Here is a 22,036-nt window from a genome sequence, read left to right on the forward strand (position 1 = left end):
GGCTGTCCCCTGTGGGGCACAGCTCAAGGAGGGCACGTCTCCAACGCGATTCTACAGCATCCCTCACCTGGGGCTTCTCGGCACATCCAGCTCAGCAGCCAGGCAGCAGTGCGAGTGCAGCCCCTCGCTCTTTGGGTGGTGCAGCAAAAGCCCTGGGTGCAGCGGTGTCTCTCAGGCTGGGGAGCAGAGCTCTGACGAGCAGCTGCCTGCCAGAAGGGACTGGTGCACTCACAGCACCCGCTGTGCCCACAGAGGTCCCTCCCCTCCAGCCACGTTTCCAGACAACCCCGGAGCAGGGCGGTGAGCAGCGAGCACCTGGGCAGGAAGCTGCCACGATGGCACACGGGGTGGTGGATGTCCCTCAGCCAAGCACCAAGAACCCAAGCAGAGCCAGCATCCTGCTTCAACACGGGTGCTGGCAACAGGGAACAAGCAAAGGGAGTTGCCAACACCCGGCCCCACTGGTACGTGCAGGCAGCACAGTTCGTGGGGCTCCTGCGGGGTCACTGCCAGACCCAGGGCAGCCTCTTCCTGAAGGGACCAAGGGAACAACACTGCTCCCTTGTTGGAGTGGCAACCATAAAGGCAACAATCTCTGCACAATCCCTCAGACCCGCCAGGGATAGGTGGCTGACTCCAGGCTCCATGGCGTAGATCTCCAAAAAGAGACTTCATCCGTTATCGATTGACCTCACTCCTGGAAGCAGTTTAATGAACTGGACCATAATAGTTTGAATGAAATATACATACTCGCTACTAATACTAAAAAAAAGAAAAAAATGATATGCACACACACTTGCTTTACTAATCATAAGTGTATTTAACTTACTAATAGTAACTTGTAACAAAGAAATTTACAGAAACAAAGCCTCTGCATCCTTGTGTATTACAGAATCATACGAATGCACTGTTATGTCCTTTACGCTCCTGCGGGGTGGGTAACCCTCACAGGCTGTGACCACAACTGCTCCATCCCTTTAAACAAAGTGCCACAAGCCACCTCTCCTGCCTTGTGAGCCAGAAAAATCTGAGCTGCCAGGAAACAGGGCAGGTTCAAGCCCTCCTCTGTCAAACAGTAACCTGAGAAGTGCAGGCAGATGGGGAGAGGCTGAGAGCAGGGCCCAGGGCAGGATGTGGCCAAGGGGCAAGACATGGGCACTGCAGTGGGGAGGAAAGATATAGCAGAAGTAAGAATTGTGGCCACTATAGAAGGAGCTGTGGAGAGAGGAAGCCCCTTGGGAATACCCTGGGTCTGCACCACTGGTGGCCATGGTAAGAGCTCCGGTGGCCTGACACCTCCTCCTATTTTGTTTGCCATGGGAGACATTTGGGGAGTCTTAGCCCTGACAGGGGAGAGGGTCCAAATGCCACAGCATGAGATCAGGATGGAGGGAAGGTTAGACAGAGAGAAGTGGCAGGACAACTGGGGAGAAAGCACAAAACCAAAGTTGAGCCAGTGCCTCCCCATGAGTACATGTTTGCCTGGTCCCACACATAACACTGCAGCAGCTCACTGTGACAGGGCAGTCCTGCTCTGCAGGGGCTCCTCCATCCCACCTCACCAGGACAGAACAGGTATTTTCACAGGAGCATCACTCAGCAGCAGCAATGTCCAAGTTGTGAGACCTCAGCTGGTTCAGCAACCATCAGTGGCAGAGATTCCTCCTTCCCGCTGTGCCACTTCGTATTTCTCTTTCACCATGCCCCTCTGCAGCTCAGCACTTCCCACTTTCCCTGTTACAACCCTGAACACCTCAAATCATGATCTTTACTGGATCCCACAGGCATTTTCTTTTTATCCTGCACCAGTCTAGATGGTTTTCATAAAGGACTTAATCAAAAGCCTTTTGGAAAACCAGACAGACTAGATTAACTCCAGCATCCTGGTCCACACACTTGCCAACTCCTTCCGAAACCTCCCAGCAGATATGAAATCTGGATTCCTCCTCTTCCTCATCCATCAGCCATTGGCCCTTCCAGCACACCAGTCATTTATGTCTCAAGTCTCTTTAGAGTTTCTACCAGTGTGGCAAAGACATCATGGTCACTGGCTCATAGTTCTCTGAAAACAAGCCGCCTTTCAAATCCCGTCCACACTTCTGACACTTCCCTAACGTGAGAACTTTAGATGAGAGGCTACAAGAAAGAGCTCTGGACTTTCCATCCTCAGGTCCCCTGACAATCTGGGGTGCAGGCCCAGCCTACTGCTCATGTTCATTGAACACCCTGTCCTACCACTTCTGCCAACGTTTTGGCTTGAGACCTACCCCAAAGCCTTCCCACCAGAAGTCTGCAACAAAGAAAGCCCTCTGAGCTCTTCCAAGCAAAACCAGACAACCTTCAGCTTGTCTACTACAGTCTTCACTTTTTGAGAGGTCCTTTCATTCCTTGATTGCCTACCAGCCCCAAGGACTCCCTGGGAGGCTTCTCCCTCCTATCTGAAAGAGGACATGCCCTCAGATATGGGGCTTTACCTTGGTAAGTGAATGCCTGTGGTCCCTCCTTCTGGCGTTGACCAGGTTTACTGCCATTTTTATATTTAATGTATAGGGGACCTTGCATATTTCTACTTTCCACATTTGGGTAGGACTTTTGACTGTTTTCCAGGGTGCCTTGAATACTACCTCCGTGTCAGCATTAAACCACCTGGACCTTTCCGTGGGTGCATGGGGATGGTCCCTTTCAGTGCCCATCTTTGATAGGATATATCTTTACCCTATATACTGCAGACTCCAACACTCATACCTACACCATCTTCACAGTGCTTGCAATCATTTTTCAGCCGCCAAGGCAGCAAAATGTTAATGGCTTTGGGGCATGACCACAGCCAATCCCACTGACTGCAAGGGCAGCACTGGTTGCAGCAGCTCAGGTACTGCTGCCTCCTGGGGTGGTAGCAGGATTTGCATCAACACATGACAGACATAACTAAGTGCACAGACTGCCCAGCTACAATCTCACATGTTACTTGGCATAGCACAGAAAAGGTTAGAAACATGTAAGCTTAAGCACGTAAGACAAATAGATGTTTAGGAACTTCACTTCTAGGAAGGACATCCTGAGGCAATGAACCTCCTTAGAAAATGCTGGATCTCCAGCAGCGCTACCCTCGCACAAGTGGTTACAATGCCATTTACGGGTTGAGATTTTTGCGTTTGTAACACCTAGCAAAATACTACCCTACCAACTGAGAAAGCCAAAGCGACTCGGCTCCTCCCAGTCTGCTGCAAAGGCAAGATGCTTTCGGAATGAAGGGCTTTACGACCACCTTCAGGAAACACCTGGCATGGTGCTGAGGTGTGCTCAGAGCCAGCGTCACCTCACCGTCACATCCGCCGAGATCGCCACCTCTGTACATTTACCTCCAGTTACTATTGACAAAGTGAGGCAGAGTGACATGTGGTGACATTTATGACAGCCAGTGCAATCAAAGCTCAGATAAGGGATGTCTCCAGGGGCGGGGGACAGGCAAGTGGAAGGCCTATCTCCAAAGTCACCCAGGGGAGGAAGAAGAGGGGAAAGAAGAGCCTCCTGCCAGCACCTTACAGCTGAGAAACGCAAACAGCCAAGTGGCCGTGGGGACACTCTTTGGGCATTGCTGAGTTGCTCCTTGTAGCAGCCTGAAGAACACAGGCAGGATGGCAACTGCAAACACCAAGGAACTATCACAGGATCAGTCCAAAAATTAACAGCTGCATAGGAGAAATGGCACCAGTTACAAAAATGCTGAAGAAAACCAAAAGAATGTAATGAACTGCCGTTAAAATACATCTCTCGGTATTCAGCACCACATAAGTATTTATTTACTTTATAATATTTAGAAATCTTCTTCAAGAGTAAAGCCAGGTGAGGCATATGAACCTTGTCTCCTTTCAATCCACTGGACCCCATTTCTGATAGCCTGTAAGTAGTTTAACTCTGAAAATGATCCTCCCACCCTACCGAGCTGTGGCCCCACAGTAATACTTTTCTTCAAGTTCGACCTTATTGGAGTCACCTTCCTTATGCACACAGCTGGTACAAGGCAGCTATGCCTTTGCAAAACCACATCAAACAATTCTCTTTCATTTGTCTGGGCTGGATTTGGCTGAGCATCCCTTGTGCAATTTGCACAGAGAAAATCTCAGTTAACAGCACTCCTAGATGAGAAGTGCTGCTGTGTCACAAGGAACCTTCATCCAAACTAAAGCCACACCACAAAGAGGAAAAGAGATAGGAACATAAGAGCCATTTGCTTTCGTACCCACACACATTTAAAATGGAAGAGGATGACCAAAATATCTTTCTTCATGTTCTGCTTAGCAATATTAGAGCCACCATTTTAAAGCAGCAGGACATCTGAGTTCAGCTTTAAATTACCTTGCTTTAAAAAATTATATAAGCAAAAATAAGCAGTAAGGTGAAGAGACTGAGGTTTTGCAAACTGACCTAAGAGTGCAACACCATAATTTTCTGACACTAACAATAAAACTTTGTTTTACAAACACTTCTACTGTAATGAATCCTAAAGATTGCTTATATATATATATATATATATATGAGAAAAAAACCCTATATATAGTGTACTGAAAAAATAGCTTCTGTTCTCCCCAAGGGCAGACACACCATCTGCTCTGTTATATACCTACAGTAAATCTGCACAAACACAAGCTCAAGCCATCCAGTCAATAAATAATTTAATGAGGTTACAGTTCTGCAAGAAAACATGACAGCACCCCTTCCCAGCCTCACCCCGCAGGCATGGCAGAAAAACGCACACGAGCCAAACCACAAACCACAGCTGCACCTAAAGGCCACTGGAATGCACAGATCTTCACAGAAGATATTGCTTCAGGCCCAGACACTTCTACACTGTTAATACTTGCCTCCATGTGAAAAAACATGCAGCCTCTGCCATCAGCCTCCCAGTTACACTTCAGCCAGATCATGCTTCAGGGACCATGCGTGGGGGGGGGGGGGGGGGGGGCGGGGAGAGAGCCCAGACCCTCATGTACCAAAACTTCATGGGGATGGTGAAATGAAGAGGAAGGCTGCAGCAAAGCTCTCTGCTGCAAGTCTTGAAGATGACTCTCATGAAATGAAGCCAGCTGTCAGAATGGAAGTCGCTTCAATTGCTCATATGTGATAAAAAACTGAAGGGAATGTCAAGGAATTGAGCCAAATACATAAGGCAGCTGTCCTGGGCCTCCCGACACGACTGATCCACGCCTGGCAAGGCAAGGCAGGTACAGCATCAGCACATTACAGCTGAAGGCCAGCGTGGGGAAGCCCTTCTTCCAGGCAGAACAAACTGATTGGCATAGGTAGGAGAGAGAGCTGTGGGGCAAGAGCTACCAGGAGAGGGAAGAGACTGACCCAGAAGTCCAGGCTTGCCTAGACCAGAGAAAGGGAGGTGGCTCTCTAACCCCAGACTGGGACTTCCCTAAAATAAATCATGCACACAGTTTCAGAGGGAAGGAAGGATCTAGTACAGCAACACAGAGCAGGTCAGCACCCATCTGAGAGTGGCAGAACGTTCCCCAGGCTTCCCACTCAAAACAGGAGTTGACCCAGGAAGTGCAGCACCTCCAGGAGTTTGGGCTGAAGGGAAAGTCTCATGTCAAGCACGTGAGAGTACACACTCGACAGGGAACCACCCATGCTGCTGCACTGGAAGTCCCTGCACTGGCCACCTACAGAGCTGTTAGAAGCAGCAGACACAACCAGTGGCATTTTTTGGCACTTGAACCAGCAGCAGCTACATCACAGCTTATGTCTAAGCAGGACAAGGAGTCAGCTTTGGGCTGCCACAGGAAGACAAAGAGGTGCCCCCATCAAGGTGTCTGCTCTGCACTTCCCTTTACAGCTTGGTTTTCCCCTGGCTGTCCACAGCCATGACCTCCCAGCAGCACACTGAAGGATACAATGATGTTCCAGGGACCGAGCCGAAGCCAGTTGGGCCAGAAACCTTTATAGAGTGCAAAGAAGCCCTCACTCTTCCATGTCTGAGAGGAGAGAAGAGACAGATCAGTTATGAGACACACCAGGGCCATGCTCTGCCCATCTCCCTAACACCATGTGTGATATAATGGACCTTTACAGCTGCTGCAGTAAGCAGACTGATCAGTGGAGAAACAGTTAAGTTGTCTGAAGTGTCACTTGCAGTAAAACAACCTAATCAAACTGCATCACTGACAAAGTTTTGTCCCCAAATTTGGGAGGATGCTCAAGCTGATGGCAACTTCAGGAAAGTGACTCCAGGCCCTTCCTCTGGTTTGTCTGAAACACTCACCAACAAGCACGCTCTGTTGCTGTAGAATCAAACTGCCCATACCAGTACCGTGTGGTGCTAGAATCTGGCCAGCCTCCCAAAGACAGGAATGTGCCCACCTCTCTCGCCTCCTTACCTTCACAAGGCCATCCAGGGTGCCCTTATAGAGCTCCGTGCTGCCCACTATTGCCCGCTGGTTCATCATCCGTGTCCGCACCACGTCCACAGGGTTGGAGGCAATGGCCCCAGCCAGCCCACAGGTAAAACTGGAACTACATACACACCAAAACACGAGGGGAACAGCTCTGAACACGGCCATTCCAGCTCAGACAGGCCTTTGCATAAGCACAATACAGTATCTTTCACTGGATTTTCTGAAAGGTAATAAACATCAGCTGCACTACCTGTTCCCACCCAGAAAACAGGCAGAGGCAGGAAACACACCACCTCAGGACCCCAGAGAGCTAGGGGAAGGGAAAATTTGTCTAATCAAGACCCTTGTCAGAGCCCATTACTGGGTCTCCACAGGGGCAGCCTGCAGTCCAGCAAGCGTCTCTGGGTGCTGTCACGGTGACACAGACCTGAAGGCAGCCTCTTGGAAGTGCACATCCTTCTCACCAGAGCAAACATTTCTTCAGGGCAGGGAAGGAGGGAGGAAGACCAAAGGCAGCAAGAGGGAGCATGCAGCTGCTAGTCTCCTCCCTCCACGTATGGTCTAGTGCTTGTCACCTTCAGCCCACAGCAGGTAAACCCAACAGAAGCACTGCAGCACCTCCAGCTAAAGTGTCTGCCAGAAGAACAGGAAAATGTAGGTGAAAAAGACTTTGGGAAGTCTCTAACCCAGGCCCTGCTCAGAGCAGGCTGACTTCAAAACTTGGTCACATTGCTCAGGGACTTGTCAGCTTTGCAGGTCTCTGTTCATCTCACAAAGCTCTTAGAGCAATGGCTGCAAGCTGACAGTGCCTGTACTGATGAGGACCTAGGACGGGAGCAGCTCTTTCAACTAACTGCCACAGGCAGTCACACAGCTGGAACTCCTGCCTCATTCATACTAGGGCACAGACATGGAGCAACAACATTTATGGTCATCAGCAAGCTGACATTTCATGCCACCAAAAGATTTCTGCCAGGTTCCTTCTCCAGGGAGGTCTCTCTGGATATACTTGCTGGCCATTCTGAGCTGCTCCAGTCAACACAGCAGATCCCTCAGAAGTACCGAGTCTGTTCTCTGCAGCTCCAGAGCACTTGCTCTATAAACAGGTCTCACCCCAAATCCCACCTTGCTCCTCTACTTCACACGCCCCTGTCAAGCCTGAAGAGTGCAGCAGCTGCAGCAAATACTCACACGAAATGGGCAAAGATAGTGTCACCCATCAGGCCTGACAGAATTAAGTGCTTCTTGGTGATGTCGTAGACTGGCAGTTCCACCCCGACCACGATGGCAGCTCTCTGAGCTGTTGGGACCACACCCTGCAGAACACAAATATCAGTCACAAGCACAAGCTGCGGCCTGGGGATTGCAGCTAGTATAACATTTCCTCCCATCTTCCTTTTGAGAGCCTTTTGCTGACAATCCTCCTTGCCTTATGTTGCAGCCATATCTCTTCAGGTAGAGCTCACTGTCTCCCAGCTGTACTCCAAAGCTAAGGAGGATTCTTCCACCCTGGCAGGGTTACTCCAGCGACATTAACTACACACTGCTTCTCTCCTACCAGCCACTAGCACACAGGAATCAGGCAATAATCCACTCATCTTCCCCCACTGAACTGTACCCACCAATTTCAATACCAGAGAAGAATTTCACCACAAGAGCAGCAGCTGTTTAAGGAGCTAGGTGGGGTTCCTCCTAGCTACACAACAGCAGAGGGAGTCTGCTCTGTTAAGGTTTTTGACTTAAGGAGATTTTCATGTATTAAAAGAGTTGCTCCTAGTAGGACATCAATCTGGGAACTGCCAAGACAATTACTGGAATAACTATGAGCTCAGGTACGAGAAACCGGGAACATTCTGTCTGAGAAATAGCCCAGCAAGCCCCTCATCAGAAACCAGATAAAACTACGTGCAAATTTTTACTGTCTTGCAGAACAAGAACACAGCAGCAATGTGAAGCTGGGCCATTTCACAGGAACTGTAACACCATCCAAGTAATTCAGGTAGACCCACAGTGTCATGAGAGCGCTCCCTGGTCACCAGGACTGGGACTGACCCTCCAGCGTGGCCAAATTATGAGACAGCCCATCAGAACAATCAGCTTTCTCACCACACAAAACCAAAACAACTCTAAAAAGTAAAAGTACTTTTCAAGTTTATGGCTCCTGCCGTCTCCATCCTGCTATGTTAATGAAGCGCCTGACAGGCTCCTCCTGGGTTCCTGCCTAACCCAGTTCTGGCACAGCCAGCTCAAACCTCCCCACATGACGAAAGCCAGAACTGGTGAGCATGAACATCTTTGCCTCAACGTCAGGGAAGACTGGAGGGAGGAGACAGTGGCTGTCCCAGACCAGAGAGCAGCAAGACTAGCTCAATCACTGGAATCTACCTCAAGATTGACCAGTCTCTGCACCGTGTCCTGTCTCCAGCACATATCAGCAACACTGAGCATTTAATTTCTTTTCTAGTCTCTCTTCCCTTCGTGTGTCTTTGTCTAGAGAGCAGAAATAATCTCAAAGTAAATATGCTGTCAACACTGGCAGTTGATTGACTCCTCCTCCTCTTCCCACACAGGACACTGCAACAGCTTTCTTTCAAAGCATTGGGATTCTGTAGTTCTCCTGACCTCGCGACTCAGCAGACTGCTGGATAACTGAGCATATGGAAGACTTGGAAGGACAAGAGAGGTTCTCTAATAAAAACCAAAGAATCACTGCTAAAATCCAAACAGTTAAGTTTGAGCACTGGCAACTCATCTGTCTTCAAGCCCAAGAGCCTTACATCACCGGTTTCCCCAAAAGCCACCACTCTGTCCTACTCTTTTTATGCTCAGAGGGCAAGTTTCAAGGGGTCTAAGACTGGGTAGGTGGGGATACAGAGCAAATTCGTTCCTTTGGAACTTCAGAAAGTTACTGCAGGTCATTAGTGTCTCTTGAGTTACTTGAAAGAATTCATCTTCCTTCATGTGAAGAGGTGCTCAGCCACTCACACTCAGGTCGGTAAACTGCCCTGCTCACTGTGTGCAGGGTCACCTCCAGTTGAGTCCAAGATATGGCAGGCTGAGCATCCTTCCTAAGGCAGACCACAGAGTGGATCCAGCCCCAATGCTGGTCTGTTCAAGGGACACTCACATATTTGAAACCTGATGCACACCAGCTTCAGTCCTGGAAACCAGGTCTGCCTGGCCCAGTGCTGATGCTGCCATAGCACAGACCCAATCTCCACCACAGACGTGCTTCTGTCTGTGCAGTAACCAGAAGCAGAACTTTGCTACTACCCTTGGTTCACAGTTCTCTTCCAGAGCTGCACCTGGGTGTAGAAAACAAGTTGAGGAAGCTGTTAGTTCTATTAATTGGGGGATTCCAACAGCTGGTGCTCACCCTCCAGAGGCCTCGGGTACCCTCCTGCTGGTAGATGTCGATGAAGCTGCCAATCATACCACCCTGGAATAAACTGCCTTGAGCTTGCATTCGAATCTGAAAGAAACGTGAGAGTTGGTGGGACAACATCAGCGTCTGACTGGGAGGGCAGATACCAGCTCAGTGACCTCCTGGTAGAAAGAACAACAGAGCAGCTCAGAGCAGACACCACTATCCACACGCCCTCTCCCTGCAAACCGTGCAGCAAATGGTGACAGCAGGCAAGAAGCAGGGATAGCGACAGGGTGGAAGCACAGTGCAAAACTCAGACAAGACAGAGAAAGTGACAGGCAAGGTCTTCCCGCTCTAAAAGCAGACTGAGGAGGCTGATCTGCACAGGGAGAAGTGTAGAGAAGTTCTCCAGGCTCTCTTTGCTCGGAGCAGAGCTACCTTGACCCCAATATCCTCACATCAGGGAATGGAGGGGACCAGACAGTCCCCACTGGACTCTGGTCACTCCACCTAGGTTGGATTTTGCGGCAGTGTCAGCAAAGCACAGCACAGGAACCAAAGGGAAAGGAGCTGAGAAGTCTGATGAATAGCTGGCTACCACCCCACGCGCCTTACCCAGTTAAGATAACACAGCCTCCACCCCTTGCCATAACAGATTTAATGATCTTTAAGGGCTGCATTTTAAAAATATCTGTTTATTGCTCTGGGCTTCTGTTCCCATTCATAAAAACCTCAAATTAGCAGAACTGCTGTCAGCAGCAGCTCAGATAGCACCTCACTGCAGATGGGAGAAATGCATCTTCACTGGAAAGCAGCAGCCAAAAGCATGTCTCAAACCACAGCCAGGCAGGAGCTGTCTCTGGCCAGGTACACTTCTTACCTTCAGCACATCTGTTGGATTGGCAATTGCAGAGGAGATCACCCCTGAAACCACTCCGCAGATTACATTGATTAGCAACGTTTCATCTGCAACCAAGAAAAGAGAGTCAGATTCTAAAGATCTAAAGAGAAGGTGCACAGATGGTACCGAAAAAGCAAGAAACTCTGGGAAGAGCAGAGAAGCTCAGTTCATAAATCACATGGTGAAGTTACTCGAGCAGAGGCTGGCCAGCTACATTCAGCTCATGGCAGATCTGTCCCCACACCTGCCAGAAACAGAAAGCAGCAGCCGAAACACTCAGCAACACGCTCTCATAGAAAAACGGATCTTACTGATGAGTCTAGCTGATCAGACAAGGAAAAGACTGTGATACATGAAAATTTTGAACAATTATCTGAGATTTCTGTGTCCAGTGATGCATTTCTTATGATGGAGACAAGCTAAGACAGAAGAAGACAGATAGGGACAACCCAACACTTCTCAAGGCAACCTGATAGCAATTAATTTTGATCTGGAGCCCCAGCTGCCCACACTCAGAATACGCAGCCACCTTGAGAAAACAGAGAATAGGTGACCCAGGCAGAGAAAGTTAGATGCAATTAGTTCCAAGGAGTGGGCAGGATAATCCAAGACTTCCAGGCCCAGTATTAGGGTGATGGTTATGTTGGAAGAACGCACAGCCCTTTGCTGGTACTGACCACAGCACTTCCCAGAGGAGACCAGGCCACTGGCTGCCCCAGGCCTGTAGAGAGACAAACATTCAGACAACAGTACTCACAACTGGAAACACTGCAACAGCAAGCGAGGAGAGACGTGCGGCCCAGCATACACACACAGAGCCATGCACAGGGACAGGTGTTACTGGAGAACAGAGCAAACCCTGGAAAGAAGCTCTAGCACACTGCGCTTCCCAGTCCTCTTGCTGGCCTGTTGACCGGCCCCGACCACCCATCTCACCTTCCCCAATCAGAATGGCATTACAACATTCACTTGTGTCACACCAGGGTTTAAAACCATGCGTGCAGCGAACACATACCAGACTTCTGCTGCTCCATCTCTAGGCAGGAGCCGCAGAGGCCCTCATTACCAGAGGTGCACAGGTCAAGAGCATTTGCAGTGTCCCATCTCTGCAGCTGGAGCCAAAGCTAAAGAGCCGGACAGTACAATTTCACAGAACCATAAAATCTATGAAATTGTGATTTCTATCTAGATCTGCTGCATTCACGCACAAGGACAGGAGAGACTCACTATCAGAGCTTTCAACACATGTACCACATCTGACATACAGATGGGATGTAATGTCTTCCCCGAGACTAATCAGAAAGGAAAGATGAGCCTGGGGCAATGATAATTTTTTTTTTTCATTTTTTGGCTCTGACATTGCAAAATGGAGATAAAGGCTGGGGAAAGGAAAGACCTGGCTGGAGGGGGAAGTGTCTGGTCAAGCAGAGTGAGATTCACATCTGTACTGAAACCTATCCTTGCTATCACTGTACAAGCAAAACCACAGCGTGAAGTAACAAGAACTCTGTTTCTGTGGGAATCTATAACTGGGAAGGACAGAGAAAGGAATGAGCCAAACTGCACAGCACAGAGAGGATGAGATTTCACACTACACCTCTGGCAAGAGGAGAGGTGCCTGTACTGATGCGTTTACTGACACTGACCTTCCAGGCGATCTACAAACAGCCGCTTCAAACTCTGGTAAATGCCAATCTTTATGGTGCCATACGATGCCTGCCTCAGCAACGCAGGGGCAATCCTGAGCGGGGGGAACAAATGAAACCATTGAACCTGCCAGTGTGGTGGTCCTCCTCGCAGGCCCACCACAAGACGCTCCTCACCAACCCCCAAACTGCAAAAGGCACAGCTTGGGCCTGGCACCCCCCTGCCATGGCTCAGACACTGCCAAGAAGTGCAGCTCTGCCACATACCCAGGATATCTACCCCAAGTGCCTGAGAAGCACCTTGGATTGTCCCCATGAACCCTCCAGTGTGGGAAGCTGGCACCCATGTAGCCCTGGGTCTTGCCATGCAAGTCAGAGAATTACAGAATGGTTTGGGGTGGAAGAGACCTTAAAGACCACCTAGTTCTACCCCCCTGCCATGGGCTTCCACTAGCCCAGGTCGCTCCAAGCCCCGTCCAACCTGGCCTTGAACCCTGCCAGGGAGGGGGCAGCCACAGCTTCTCTGGGCAACTTGTGCTGGTGTCTCACCACCCTCACAGGGAAGAATTTCTTCCTTATGTCTAATCTAAATGTACCCTCTTTCACAGAATCATCTAGGTTGGAAAAGACCTTGAAGATCATATAGTCCAATCATTCGGCGTAAAACTGTTCCCACTCGTCCTATCCCCACACCCCCTGATCAGAGTCCCTCCCCACCTCTCCTGTAGCCCCTTTAAGCACTGGGAGGCCGCTCTAAGCTCTCCCCGGAGCCTTCTCTTCTCCAGGCTGAACACCCCCAACTCTCTCAGCCTGTCCTCACAGGGGGGTGCTCCGGCCCCCCGGGCATCTTCATGGCCTCCTCTCGACAGGAGCGGGGCTCGAGCAGGTCCGTGTCCTTCTGACGTTGGGGGCCCCAGGGGTGGACACAGCACTGCAGGGGGGGGCTCACAAGATCCTACCCGTCCTCACTCCCCCTCCTCGGGAAAAACGGGAGTCGCCAGGCTGCTCAGCAGCGCCGCTGCTCCGGCCCCTACTCTCCCCGCGGGGCTCCGGCCCGGCTGCGATCCCGGGGCTCGCCGCGGCGCGGTTAGGGGGGTTAGCGGGGCGCGGGGAGGGGCTCGTCCCGGCCGGCGCTTACCCCGAGTAGAGGGCGCGGCCGCCCTCCTCCCGGCAGATGCGGAAGAGGGCGTGGAACATGCCGCGGTACCGGACCTCGCGGAACCGCGCATCGGCGCTCTGGCCCTGCACCTGCAGGCGCGTCTTGGTGAGGTCCACGGGGAAGGTGCCTGCGGGGAGAGCGGCCGTCAGCGCCCCGCCGGGCCCGCCCCGCCCCGCCCCGTCCCCTCGCCGCCGCCTCACCGAACTCGGCCACGATGGAGGCGAGCCCGCCGTACACGAAGGGTTTCCAGTTCAGCGCGGACATGGCATGGCGGAGCGCGGCCGGCGGCGCACCGGGCCGGACACTGCCTCGCCGCCCAGCGCCGACCCGGAACCGGAAGCGCGGCGATGGGCGCCCCCTGCCGGAGCGCGGCGGGGCCGCTGGGCGCCATCCCGGGGGCGGCGGGCGCGGGCCGGGCGCGGCGCGGCGCCCCGCGCGTGGGGACAGCGGGAACGGGGCCCGGCCCGCGCCGGCCGCCCCAGGCGGAGCGGACCCCGCAAGCCCGGCCCCAGCGGCGCCCTGTCAGCCCCCCGGGCCCCGGCCCAGCTGCGAGAGGTAGCCCCCGCCGCGCCCGCAGGGGCGAGGCCAGGCAACCGCCTGAAGCCACGAGGGATCCTGGCGGGAGTTACTCTCGTAGCAACCAGATCTGGCTACAAACCATCCCTCCCTCACTCCACATCAATCGCCCCTGGTTTGGTGTCCAGACAGCAAAGAAAAACACCGTACCAGGAGATGGAAACACTGCTCCCAGGGCTAGCTCCTGGTTAACAGGTAACTTTTATTTAAAAGTATTTTAAACAAACCACGCAACAGTAAACGGCCCCAACACAGCTCTGGGGATCCATCACAGAAGGCAGGATCTGCGCTGGGTGGGCTCAGGACCCAAAGCTGGTGCATGAGGTCAAGCCACGCCCTGGTCTCTCCCTGCAGTGCACTGGGGGCACCTCCCCACCCACCTGCCCGCCCCAGGACTGACAGAACTGAGCAATTTTGGGAAGAGCATCCTCCTGCTTCCAGCAGGCACCTTCATGCCACAGCACAGCGTCCCAGCACACCTGCAAGTCCAATGTTGCAAGAAGGGCTGAAGGAGGAAACAAAATTCATGTCCCGGTCTGCAGCAGGGGTGCGAGGATGGAATGAAAAACCACGGTCCAGCCGCGGCGCTTCCCCTGCCCCAAGCGGCACAGGGAGGCTCTGCGCAGGTTCGTGGGCAGGTTTGGGACATCCCTTGGCCCCTCGAGTGCTCACCCCAGGACTCAGTAGCGGCTGGAGTCTCTTGTGGAGCCCCGCTCCCTGTGCCTGGGATGGGTTTCCCTGGCGCCGCGCTCCCGGGATCGGCCGCCCTCAGGACCCTCTTCTCGCCGACTGCTGTGTCCGTCTCCCTTCCTGACAGCCTCCTCTCTCTTCTCCCTCTCTTCCCACAAACCGCTTTGTCCCCTCTGGTCCTGGAAGCTCTTTTCCCCTTTTCTCTCTGAAGGCCTCTGGTGCCTCCGCTCTTCCTCTTCTCGCTGCATCCTGCTCACAGGTTTCCTCTCCAAGCCCTTAGAGGGCTGCTGGCTCCCGCTGGCGTAGCGGTCATAGCCAGGGTCCTCCTTCTCCTTCTTTATTTTGATTCTCGGGTGTGCCTCCTCTGTGGATACCGCCCTCTTCACAGCCTGCGAGCTCTGCTTTTGCCGCTCCTGTCTACTTTTCTCCTTATCTGAAATACAAGGTTCATCTCTCAGGACAGGCAGTCCCGCATGCATCACCTCAACCCCCCAAGCTCTGCCTAGCACCACAGCACCCTTCCAGCTCCCCTCCAGACAAGCTTCACAGCCCCGTTCCCCCCTCAGAGAGATCCTATTCCACTTCCAACCCCGACCACTTTCTCCTTCAGCTTGAGCCATCCTGCTTCCTTCTTTAACACTCCCCACGTAGAGTTTGTCCCATCCAGGCTGCCCTCAAGCACATCAGCACCTTCCTTTCTTTTTCTTTCCTCAATCACATCCACACAGTAACAACACTGATCCACTCCGTGGAAATTCTCTTCTGCAGACCCAACAATTCTTTCTCTGCCTCTCTCATTTCTGTGCACCTATTCAGTGCCCTGGAGCAACATCTTGTCCTCACCTTTCTGTTGCCTATTTTCTTTCCTCCAGCACTTCTCTCAAACTAGGACTCTAGCCCCTCCACCCCATGCTAAAGCCCCATCCACCCTGGCTCCTCCTCCACGCGACATGGCGCTGAGCTCCTCTCTCGATGTGGGACAGGAGCGCAGTAAAGACAGGTCCCAAAACCCAAGAGTGCAAGGGCTCAGCCATAGCGACAAGATGTCCCCAAATACCTGTCTGCCACAGGCAGAGCCCAGCTGTGGGAGGGAAGGTTCTTCTGCATGCCGTGCTGTGCCAGGAAGCTCCAAGCCAATTTCAGAACAATGGACACCCCCACTCCAAGGCCACCCCACTGAACTGGCTTATGCTGGAAACTACAACCCATCTCAGGTGGATGCTGCCTGGAGGTCGTTAGCAAGCCACAGTAAGCAGGTCCTACCACAAGACACTGCTTCTAGCACTCTGCTGGCTCCAAGAAACATAACTTTTCAAGATCTCTGCCTACACAGATGGAAAATACCCTAATGGCTTCCTAAAAATCCAGTACAGCTGTACAGGCTGGTCCTTTACACGGCACATTTGTTCAGTTTGGATATACATTACACCTTTTTGTTTTCTCCTGAAAGATGTAGAGCAACAAATCCTGCTGCATCCACTGAGAACAGGAGGTATTCAGGCACTCGGATAATTTAATTTTTGCTGCATTATTAGGTCTACTTTCACAGAATCATAGAATAGTTGGGGTCAGGAGAGACCTTTAAAGGTCATCTAGTCCAACCCCCCCTACTTTCCTTGGCTTCAGTTTCTAGCCACAGAATCTCATCTAGATCTGCTGGTTTTATGTTCTGTCCAATTCAGTCATCTTGCATAGGCCACAAAACGTTCACTCCATATACCTACACAACTCTAGTCCTACAGTAGCAGTATTCAGGTTTTAAGATTAAGTGGTGCTTTGCCTAAGCCTTTCCTCTCCCCACACCCCACAGCACTGCTTCCCCCTGCAGTAACCTTGCAGCCTGACAGGCTTTTGTTCAGGAAAAGTGCTATTATTGTCTGCAAGATCAGCTCTTCAGAAGCTGGGGGAGGTCACTCACAGGTAAGTGCTAGATACAGTCACTCAGATACCCCCCAGAAGATCACAATCCAAAGCCTGGACATTAGGGCTGTGGCTTGTCAAGAGCACACCTGTCTTTGCTGTTCCCCTGAGCAAAAGGCCCTTGAGAGGCTGAGGGCTTTATGCAGACATTCCCACCTGGGGTCAAGACTGGCAGGAACACACCTCACCTTTTTGCTTTTTTATGAGCACATCCTCATCCTCCGACAGGGAATCAGAAGACGTATGAGGGGGTGTTTTAACTCCACAACCCTTTGCATGGAGGGCTTTTGTAACATCATCTAAGTCATCAGATTCCTTGGGGGGCCGATAGTTGGCCACATGGTCCACTCGAATCGTCCGTCCTTTGATCTACAAGAGGAGTCACGCTGTTAGCAAAGGCAGAGACCAGCTCCCCACATGCCATGGGTGTGCTGTCAGGGCTCCTGTCTGATGTGAAGCAGGACCTTGGGAGCCTTGGCAGGCAGGCAGGGCTGTGTCCCAGGCTGCTTCACTCACCTTGATCCCATTGAAGTTGTCAACAGCGAGAATGGTGCTCCTCTGGTCCTCATAGCACAGAAAGCAAAACCCTTTGGACTTCCCCGTCTTCTTGTCCCGCACCAGGTTAATGTTGACAACCTCTCCATACCTGCAACACACTCTCAGCACCCCGGATGGCGGCAGGGGCACGGCGGGCCCGGGGGGCTACAGCACTTACTGTGAGAACACGCAGATGACATCCCCCTCAGTCAGCTCGTAGTGCAGCCCGCCTGCAGGGAGAGGGAGACAAGGGAAGGGAACACTGGGCCCGGCCGGGCCCTCCCCACTCCCTCAGCACCACCACACCCCGCTCCCAATTCCACCCCGGCTCCAGCCCTCCCCGCTCCCCCAACAACACCCCCCCCCCCCCCCAATCCCGGCGCTTCCCGCTCCCCCCCGGTCCCCCCCCGGGCCCGGCCTGGCTCGTACCGACAAAGATCCAGGCGCTATCCTTGTACTCCGCGTGCCACGAGACGGCCTCCTGCACGCCCAGCTCCGCCTCCCGCGCGTTCAGCTCGTTGATCAGCTTCACCTTGGTCAGGGGGCTGAGAGCGAGGGCACCGTCAGTACCGAGAGCGGGGGAACGGCCGGACTCCCGCCCGCCCCCCGCCGCCTTACTTCATGATGGCGCCGCCGCTCACTGCGCCTGCGCCCGCCGCCGCGCATGCGCGCTGCCCGCCCGCCGCCGCGCAGGACCGCGCCGCGCAAAGCAACACCCAGAGCTGGCTGGAACCGCAGAGACTTTATTGGGGTGACCGTGACAGAGGGCGGTTGGGGGCCCTGCTCAGCACGGGCAGGAGTTTTTACCGTTGGCATCGTGCGTTGGCTCCAGCCTGCGGGGCTGGCCCGGCCGCCCCTCCAGGTCCCGGCAGAGCAGCGAGCGCTGCGCCTTCAGCCGGCAGGCCAGGCACATGAAAATGGCATCCACGTTCTGGCTCTCCTTAGGGTCCTTGGCCGAGGTCTCAAACAAAAGCATGTTGTGAGCGTCGGCGAACTTCAGGGCCATGCTGGATGGCACTTGGATCAGGTCTTTCAAGTCACACTTGTTCCCAACAAGCACCCTGGGGACCAGGGGGGGCACTGCGTGCCCATTGCACTCCTCGATCCAAGTCTTGAGGTTGGTGAAGGAGGTCATCTTTGTGACATCATAGACGAAGACGACGGCATGCACGTTCCGGTAGTAATGCTCTACCATGCTCTTCCGAAACCTCTCCTGGCCAGCCGTGTCCCACACTTGCACCTAGGAAGCAAAGCAGGCGAGAAAGAAAGGCCACAGGAGCGCTGAGTGTCCATCCCGGCGCAGGGCCTGCTGCCTGGGGAGCAGGCTGGCTTGCTGAACTCCCTGCTGGAGGGTGCAGGAGGGCTTCCTGCTCCTCCACCTTTGCCAGTGGTGCCACAGCTGAGGCAGGGCACAGGCAAGGCAGGCCTTGCAGGGAGAGGCAATCTGTTCTTAGAGGAACCAGGACTGACGGATGAGTTACACAAGCACTTGGGCCTGCACTGACAGTGCCCAAGGCTGTGTATGACAGGGCACGTGCTTGTGTAATTCAACCAAGCCAGCCCAGCTCATGTAGTAAGAGAGATCACAGCACTTTCATCAGGGAACACCGGTCCCTGCCTCTCGTCCTTTTCCTGATGCACTTGACCACCATCCCCACCACAGAAACAAAGCGCACAAGGCATTTATTTCACATTCTTGTGCCAGATCAGGACATTGGTCCACCTAATCCCACGCCGTAAGAGAGAACCCCAACAGTTACACAGTGGTACATACAGAGGAGTCAGGGTGAAGTGAAGATGAGGAGGGAGAACCACCCTTTCTGTGAGAGAACAGCGGGAGGAGATGGGTGAGCAACCAACTGAGAGCTTGTGGGTGAGGATTAAAGAGCAGACCAGCATGGGTGACATTGTCAGGAGTGTCTGCTATAGGCCACCTGACCAGGAAGAACAAGCACATGAGGTCCTCTAAAGACGGATAGGAACAGCCTCATGTCTGCAGGCCCTGGTCCGGTCACTGATGACAACTTCCTGACCCAAGCAAGAGAGGAGCCAACAAGCTCCTGGGCTGGATGAGCAGACAGCGCGGTGACTGGAAACTGGCTCAACATCTGGGCCTAGAAGGTGGTGATCAGTGACACAAAGTCTAATTGAACGTGGTAACTAGCAGTGTACCCCAGGGGTCAATACTAGGCTCAGTCCTGTTCAACATCTTCATTAATGATCTGGATGGTGGGGCAGATTGTGCCCTCAGCAAGTGTGCAGATGGCACCAAACTGGGAGGAGCGTGGCTAGGATGTCAGATGGTTGTGCTGCCATCCAGAGGGACCTCAGCAGGCTGGAGAAATGCACTGACGGGAACCTCATGAGGTTCAATAAAGAGAAGTGCCAAGTCCCATCCCTGAAGAGGAACAACTCCAGGCACCAGTACACAGGGGACCACCCACCTGCAAAGTTGCTTTGCAGAAAAGGACTTGGGGGTCCTGGTAGACACCAGGTTGAACAGGAGCCAGCAGTGTGCCCTTGCAGCAAAGGTGGTGAATGGTATCCTGGGCTGCATTACACAAAGTATTGCCAGCAGGCCAAAGGAGGTGATCCATCCCCTTTATTCAGTGCTGGTGAGGCCACAGCTGGAGTGCTATGTTCAGTTCTGAGCTTCCCAGTACAGGAGAGGCCCATATGGACTGGAGAGAGTCCAGCAAAGGGCCATGAAGATGATGAAGGGACTGGAGTGTCTCACCTACAAGGAAAGGCCAAGAGAGCTGGGACAGTTTAGCCTGGAGAAGAGAAGGCTCAGGGGAATATCTTACCAATGTGTATAGATACCTGAAGGGAGACTACAAAAAGGATAGAGTCTGACTCTTTTCAGTGGTGCCCAGTGCCAAGATGAGAGGCAATGGGCACACACTGAAATACAGGAGATTCCCTCTGAACATCAGGAAACACCTTTCACTGTGAGGGTGACCAAGCACTGACACAGGTTACCCAAGGAGGGTGTGGACTAAATTTGAATACCATCCTTAGAGGTATTCAAAAGCCACATGGCCGTGGACCTGGGCAATGAGCTCTGGGTTGCTCTGCTTCAGCAGGGGGTTGGAGCAGACGGCCTCCTGAGGTCCCTTCCAACCCACACTTTGCTGTTAGTCTGTGACTCTATGAGTTCTTCTGGCCCTTGGAGGTAACATACTGAAGCCTGGAACTGGCAATTTCCAAACAAATGACTTGGGTTAATCCAAACTGGCCTGCCTCAGAGTCTTATCAGAGTGGAAGAACGCTGGCAAAGAAGAGCTGCTGCTCATTCATTTCCCTGCCAGTCTCTCCTTGGTTGTTCCATCTGGGCAGGACATGAGAGAAGGGTACCTTGCCCTCACCCACCTCTCACTTCCCTCTTGGACACATGGTCCCAGGAGAAGGCCAGTTTGCTGCGCTGCCTCCCACTCCTGCCTGCTGGAGCACAAATAATATCCAAAGGTAGAAAGCCTGGCAACATTTCCCAGTTAGTGGCAGTAAGACAGGCTTCATGCCAGCCTGCACTACAGCTTAGAACAACACAGCTATGTGGTGTTGGATATAGCTGGGGGAGGCAGAGGGAAAAAATAAGCACCTCTCCTCTTAAAGGAGAGAGAGAAAAACGTTCATGGACAGTTTAAAAGCACAGCTTAAGTTCTTACCCACCAATAGCAGCTCTAATTTCATCGTGATTAGTCCCCCAACTTTTGATTGCCCATCTGTCAGCAAAATAGCAATATTTGCTTCTTCCAGCAGTCAGTCTTACACTAGACAGCTGTCGGTGCTGATCCACCTAACCAGGCAGGCCAAGTTCGGCTGCAAACGGTGCTTCCCGGGCTGTTTCCTACCAGCTGCTGCTGATCTGCAGATCTGCTCTGACACATCAGCCAGAGCTCTCTGGGTTTGGGCTGATGCATTTCTTACAGGTGTCACACTGGCCTTCGTACAGCAAATTCATCCTATTCTAATTCTGCTGAAATTGCACCCTCCCAGTGCTTGCTGACAGCAGTCTTCAGCATTAATACTACAGCTGCCAAGCCCACTGCAACCAGCTCATGCTAGCTCCTGGCCTTCCAGCACAGCCACTGCCAGCCTACAACCATCTGCTCCCCCCAAAACACGCTGGTTTCTGCATACAGCTCCTTCCCCCAGCTCCCCACAGCTCTGCCTCTCTTTTGGTCCAGCTTCAGAAGCTGGAGGCCGCCCTGATGCTTTGAGGACATATGCTGCCTGTCAGGAGAGCAGGAGGACAGCAGCGCTTCACCCTAAACAATTCTTTCAGACCGCCTGCGAACCCCATAAATAGCACCGAGGCAGCAGGGACAGGCTCAGAAAGTGTCCCCGCAACACGGGGAGGAGAAACCTTCCCCTGTTCCCCTTCCTCGAGTTGGGCTGAAACCAGAAAAGCCCCCGGGAGGCGTCTGGGGTGCAGAGCGGCAGCTCCGGGGCAGGGGCTGCCTTCCCTGCCCGGGCCGCTGCCGGCCAGCCCCGGGCGCGGTGCCGGTGCTGCCGTGGCCCACCTTGATGCGCTCCCCCTCGATCTCCACCGTCTTCTCGCGGAAGTCCACGCCGATGGTGGCCTCGGTCTTGTCGGGGAAGGTGCCCCCGCAGAAGCGGAAGGTCAGGCACGTCTTGCCCACGTTCGAGTCTCCGATCACGATGATCTTGAAGATGCGGGTCTGCACGTACGGCTCCAGCGAGGAGTCGGGGCCCGGCGGCCGCCCGCTGCCGCCCGCCGCCATCCCGCGCCGCCGCCGCCGCCTCACCGTCTCATGGGGCCGCGCCGCCCCACGCACCGGCTACGGCGCAGCCCCACGCACCGGCACGGCA

The 22,036-nt window shown here is 53.2% G+C and overlaps 3 protein-coding genes across 4 annotated transcripts; all 3 read right to left on the reverse strand.

Annotated features, from left to right (window-relative positions):
• Window positions 1-4,659: 4,659 nt before the first annotated feature.
• On the reverse strand, window positions 4,660-13,798 carry SLC25A14 (solute carrier family 25 member 14). 2 transcript variants are annotated; one of them, XM_074915624.1, is made up of 9 exons: window positions 13,678-13,798; window positions 13,457-13,604; window positions 12,319-12,413; window positions 10,652-10,737; window positions 9,781-9,876; window positions 7,596-7,720; window positions 6,387-6,522; window positions 5,904-5,984; window positions 4,660-5,132 (listed from the first exon to the last, which is right to left on the reverse strand). In XM_074915624.1, the coding sequence occupies exons 1-9, from the start codon at window positions 13,739-13,741 to the stop codon at window positions 5,091-5,093; spliced, it is 873 nt and encodes a 290-aa protein (XP_074771725.1). In that variant the 5' UTR covers window positions 13,742-13,798; the 3' UTR covers window positions 4,660-5,090. The 2 variants fall into 2 exon arrangements, with proteins under 2 accessions (XP_074771725.1, XP_074771726.1); XM_074915625.1 differs by lacking the exons at window positions 4,660-5,132; window positions 5,904-5,984; window positions 6,387-6,522 and adding an exon at window positions 6,548-7,037.
• A 418-nt stretch (window positions 13,799-14,216) lies between these two features.
• On the reverse strand, window positions 14,217-17,867 carry RBMX2 (RNA binding motif protein X-linked 2). The gene is made up of 6 exons (XM_074915622.1): window positions 17,819-17,867; window positions 17,630-17,745; window positions 17,379-17,430; window positions 17,180-17,309; window positions 16,852-17,032; window positions 14,217-15,176 (listed from the first exon to the last, which is right to left on the reverse strand). The coding sequence occupies exons 1-6, from the start codon at window positions 17,821-17,823 to the stop codon at window positions 14,734-14,736; spliced, it is 927 nt and encodes a 308-aa protein (XP_074771723.1). The 5' UTR covers window positions 17,824-17,867; the 3' UTR covers window positions 14,217-14,733.
• Window positions 17,868-17,940: 73 nt separating this feature from the next.
• On the reverse strand, window positions 17,941-22,036 carry RAB33A (RAB33A, member RAS oncogene family). Its single transcript, XM_074915626.1, has 2 exons — window positions 21,727-22,036; window positions 17,941-18,440 (listed from the first exon to the last, which is right to left on the reverse strand). The coding sequence occupies exons 1-2, from the start codon at window positions 21,946-21,948 to the stop codon at window positions 17,985-17,987; spliced, it is 678 nt and encodes a 225-aa protein (XP_074771727.1). The 5' UTR covers window positions 21,949-22,036; the 3' UTR covers window positions 17,941-17,984.

This window comes from Athene noctua, chromosome 11 (assembly GCF_965140245.1).
Source record: "Athene noctua chromosome 11, bAthNoc1.hap1.1, whole genome shotgun sequence".
NCBI lineage: Eukaryota > Metazoa > Chordata > Aves > Strigiformes > Strigidae > Athene > Athene noctua.

Coding starts and splice junctions, on each gene's coding strand:
- RAB33A (XM_074915626.1), bottom strand. CDS start 21,948: ATGGCGGCGGGCGGCAGCGGGCGGCCGCCGGGCCCCGACTCCTCGCTG. Junction 18,441..21,726: donor TCGAGGGGGAGCGCATCAAG/GTGGGCCACGGC, acceptor TTTGCTTCCTAG/GTGCAAGTGTGGGACACGGC.
- SLC25A14 (XM_074915624.1), bottom strand. CDS start 13,741: ATGTCCGCGCTGAACTGGAAACCCTTCGTGTACGGCGGGCTCGCCTCC. Junction 13,605..13,677: donor CTCCATCGTGGCCGAGTTCG/GTGAGGCGGCGG, acceptor CTCTCCCCGCAG/GCACCTTCCCCGTGGACCTC. Junction 12,414..13,456: donor GGCCGCGCCCTCTACTCGGG/GTAAGCGCCGGC, acceptor CCCCCCGCTCAG/GATTGCCCCTGCGTTGCTGA.
- RBMX2 (XM_074915622.1), bottom strand. Junction 17,033..17,179: donor ACAACTTCAATGGGATCAAG/GTGAGTGAAGCA, acceptor CTCCTCTTGTAG/ATCAAAGGACGGACGATTCG. Junction 15,177..16,851: donor GCTCATAAAAAAGCAAAAAG/GTGAGGTGTGTT, acceptor CTTGTATTTCAG/ATAAGGAGAAAAGTAGACAG.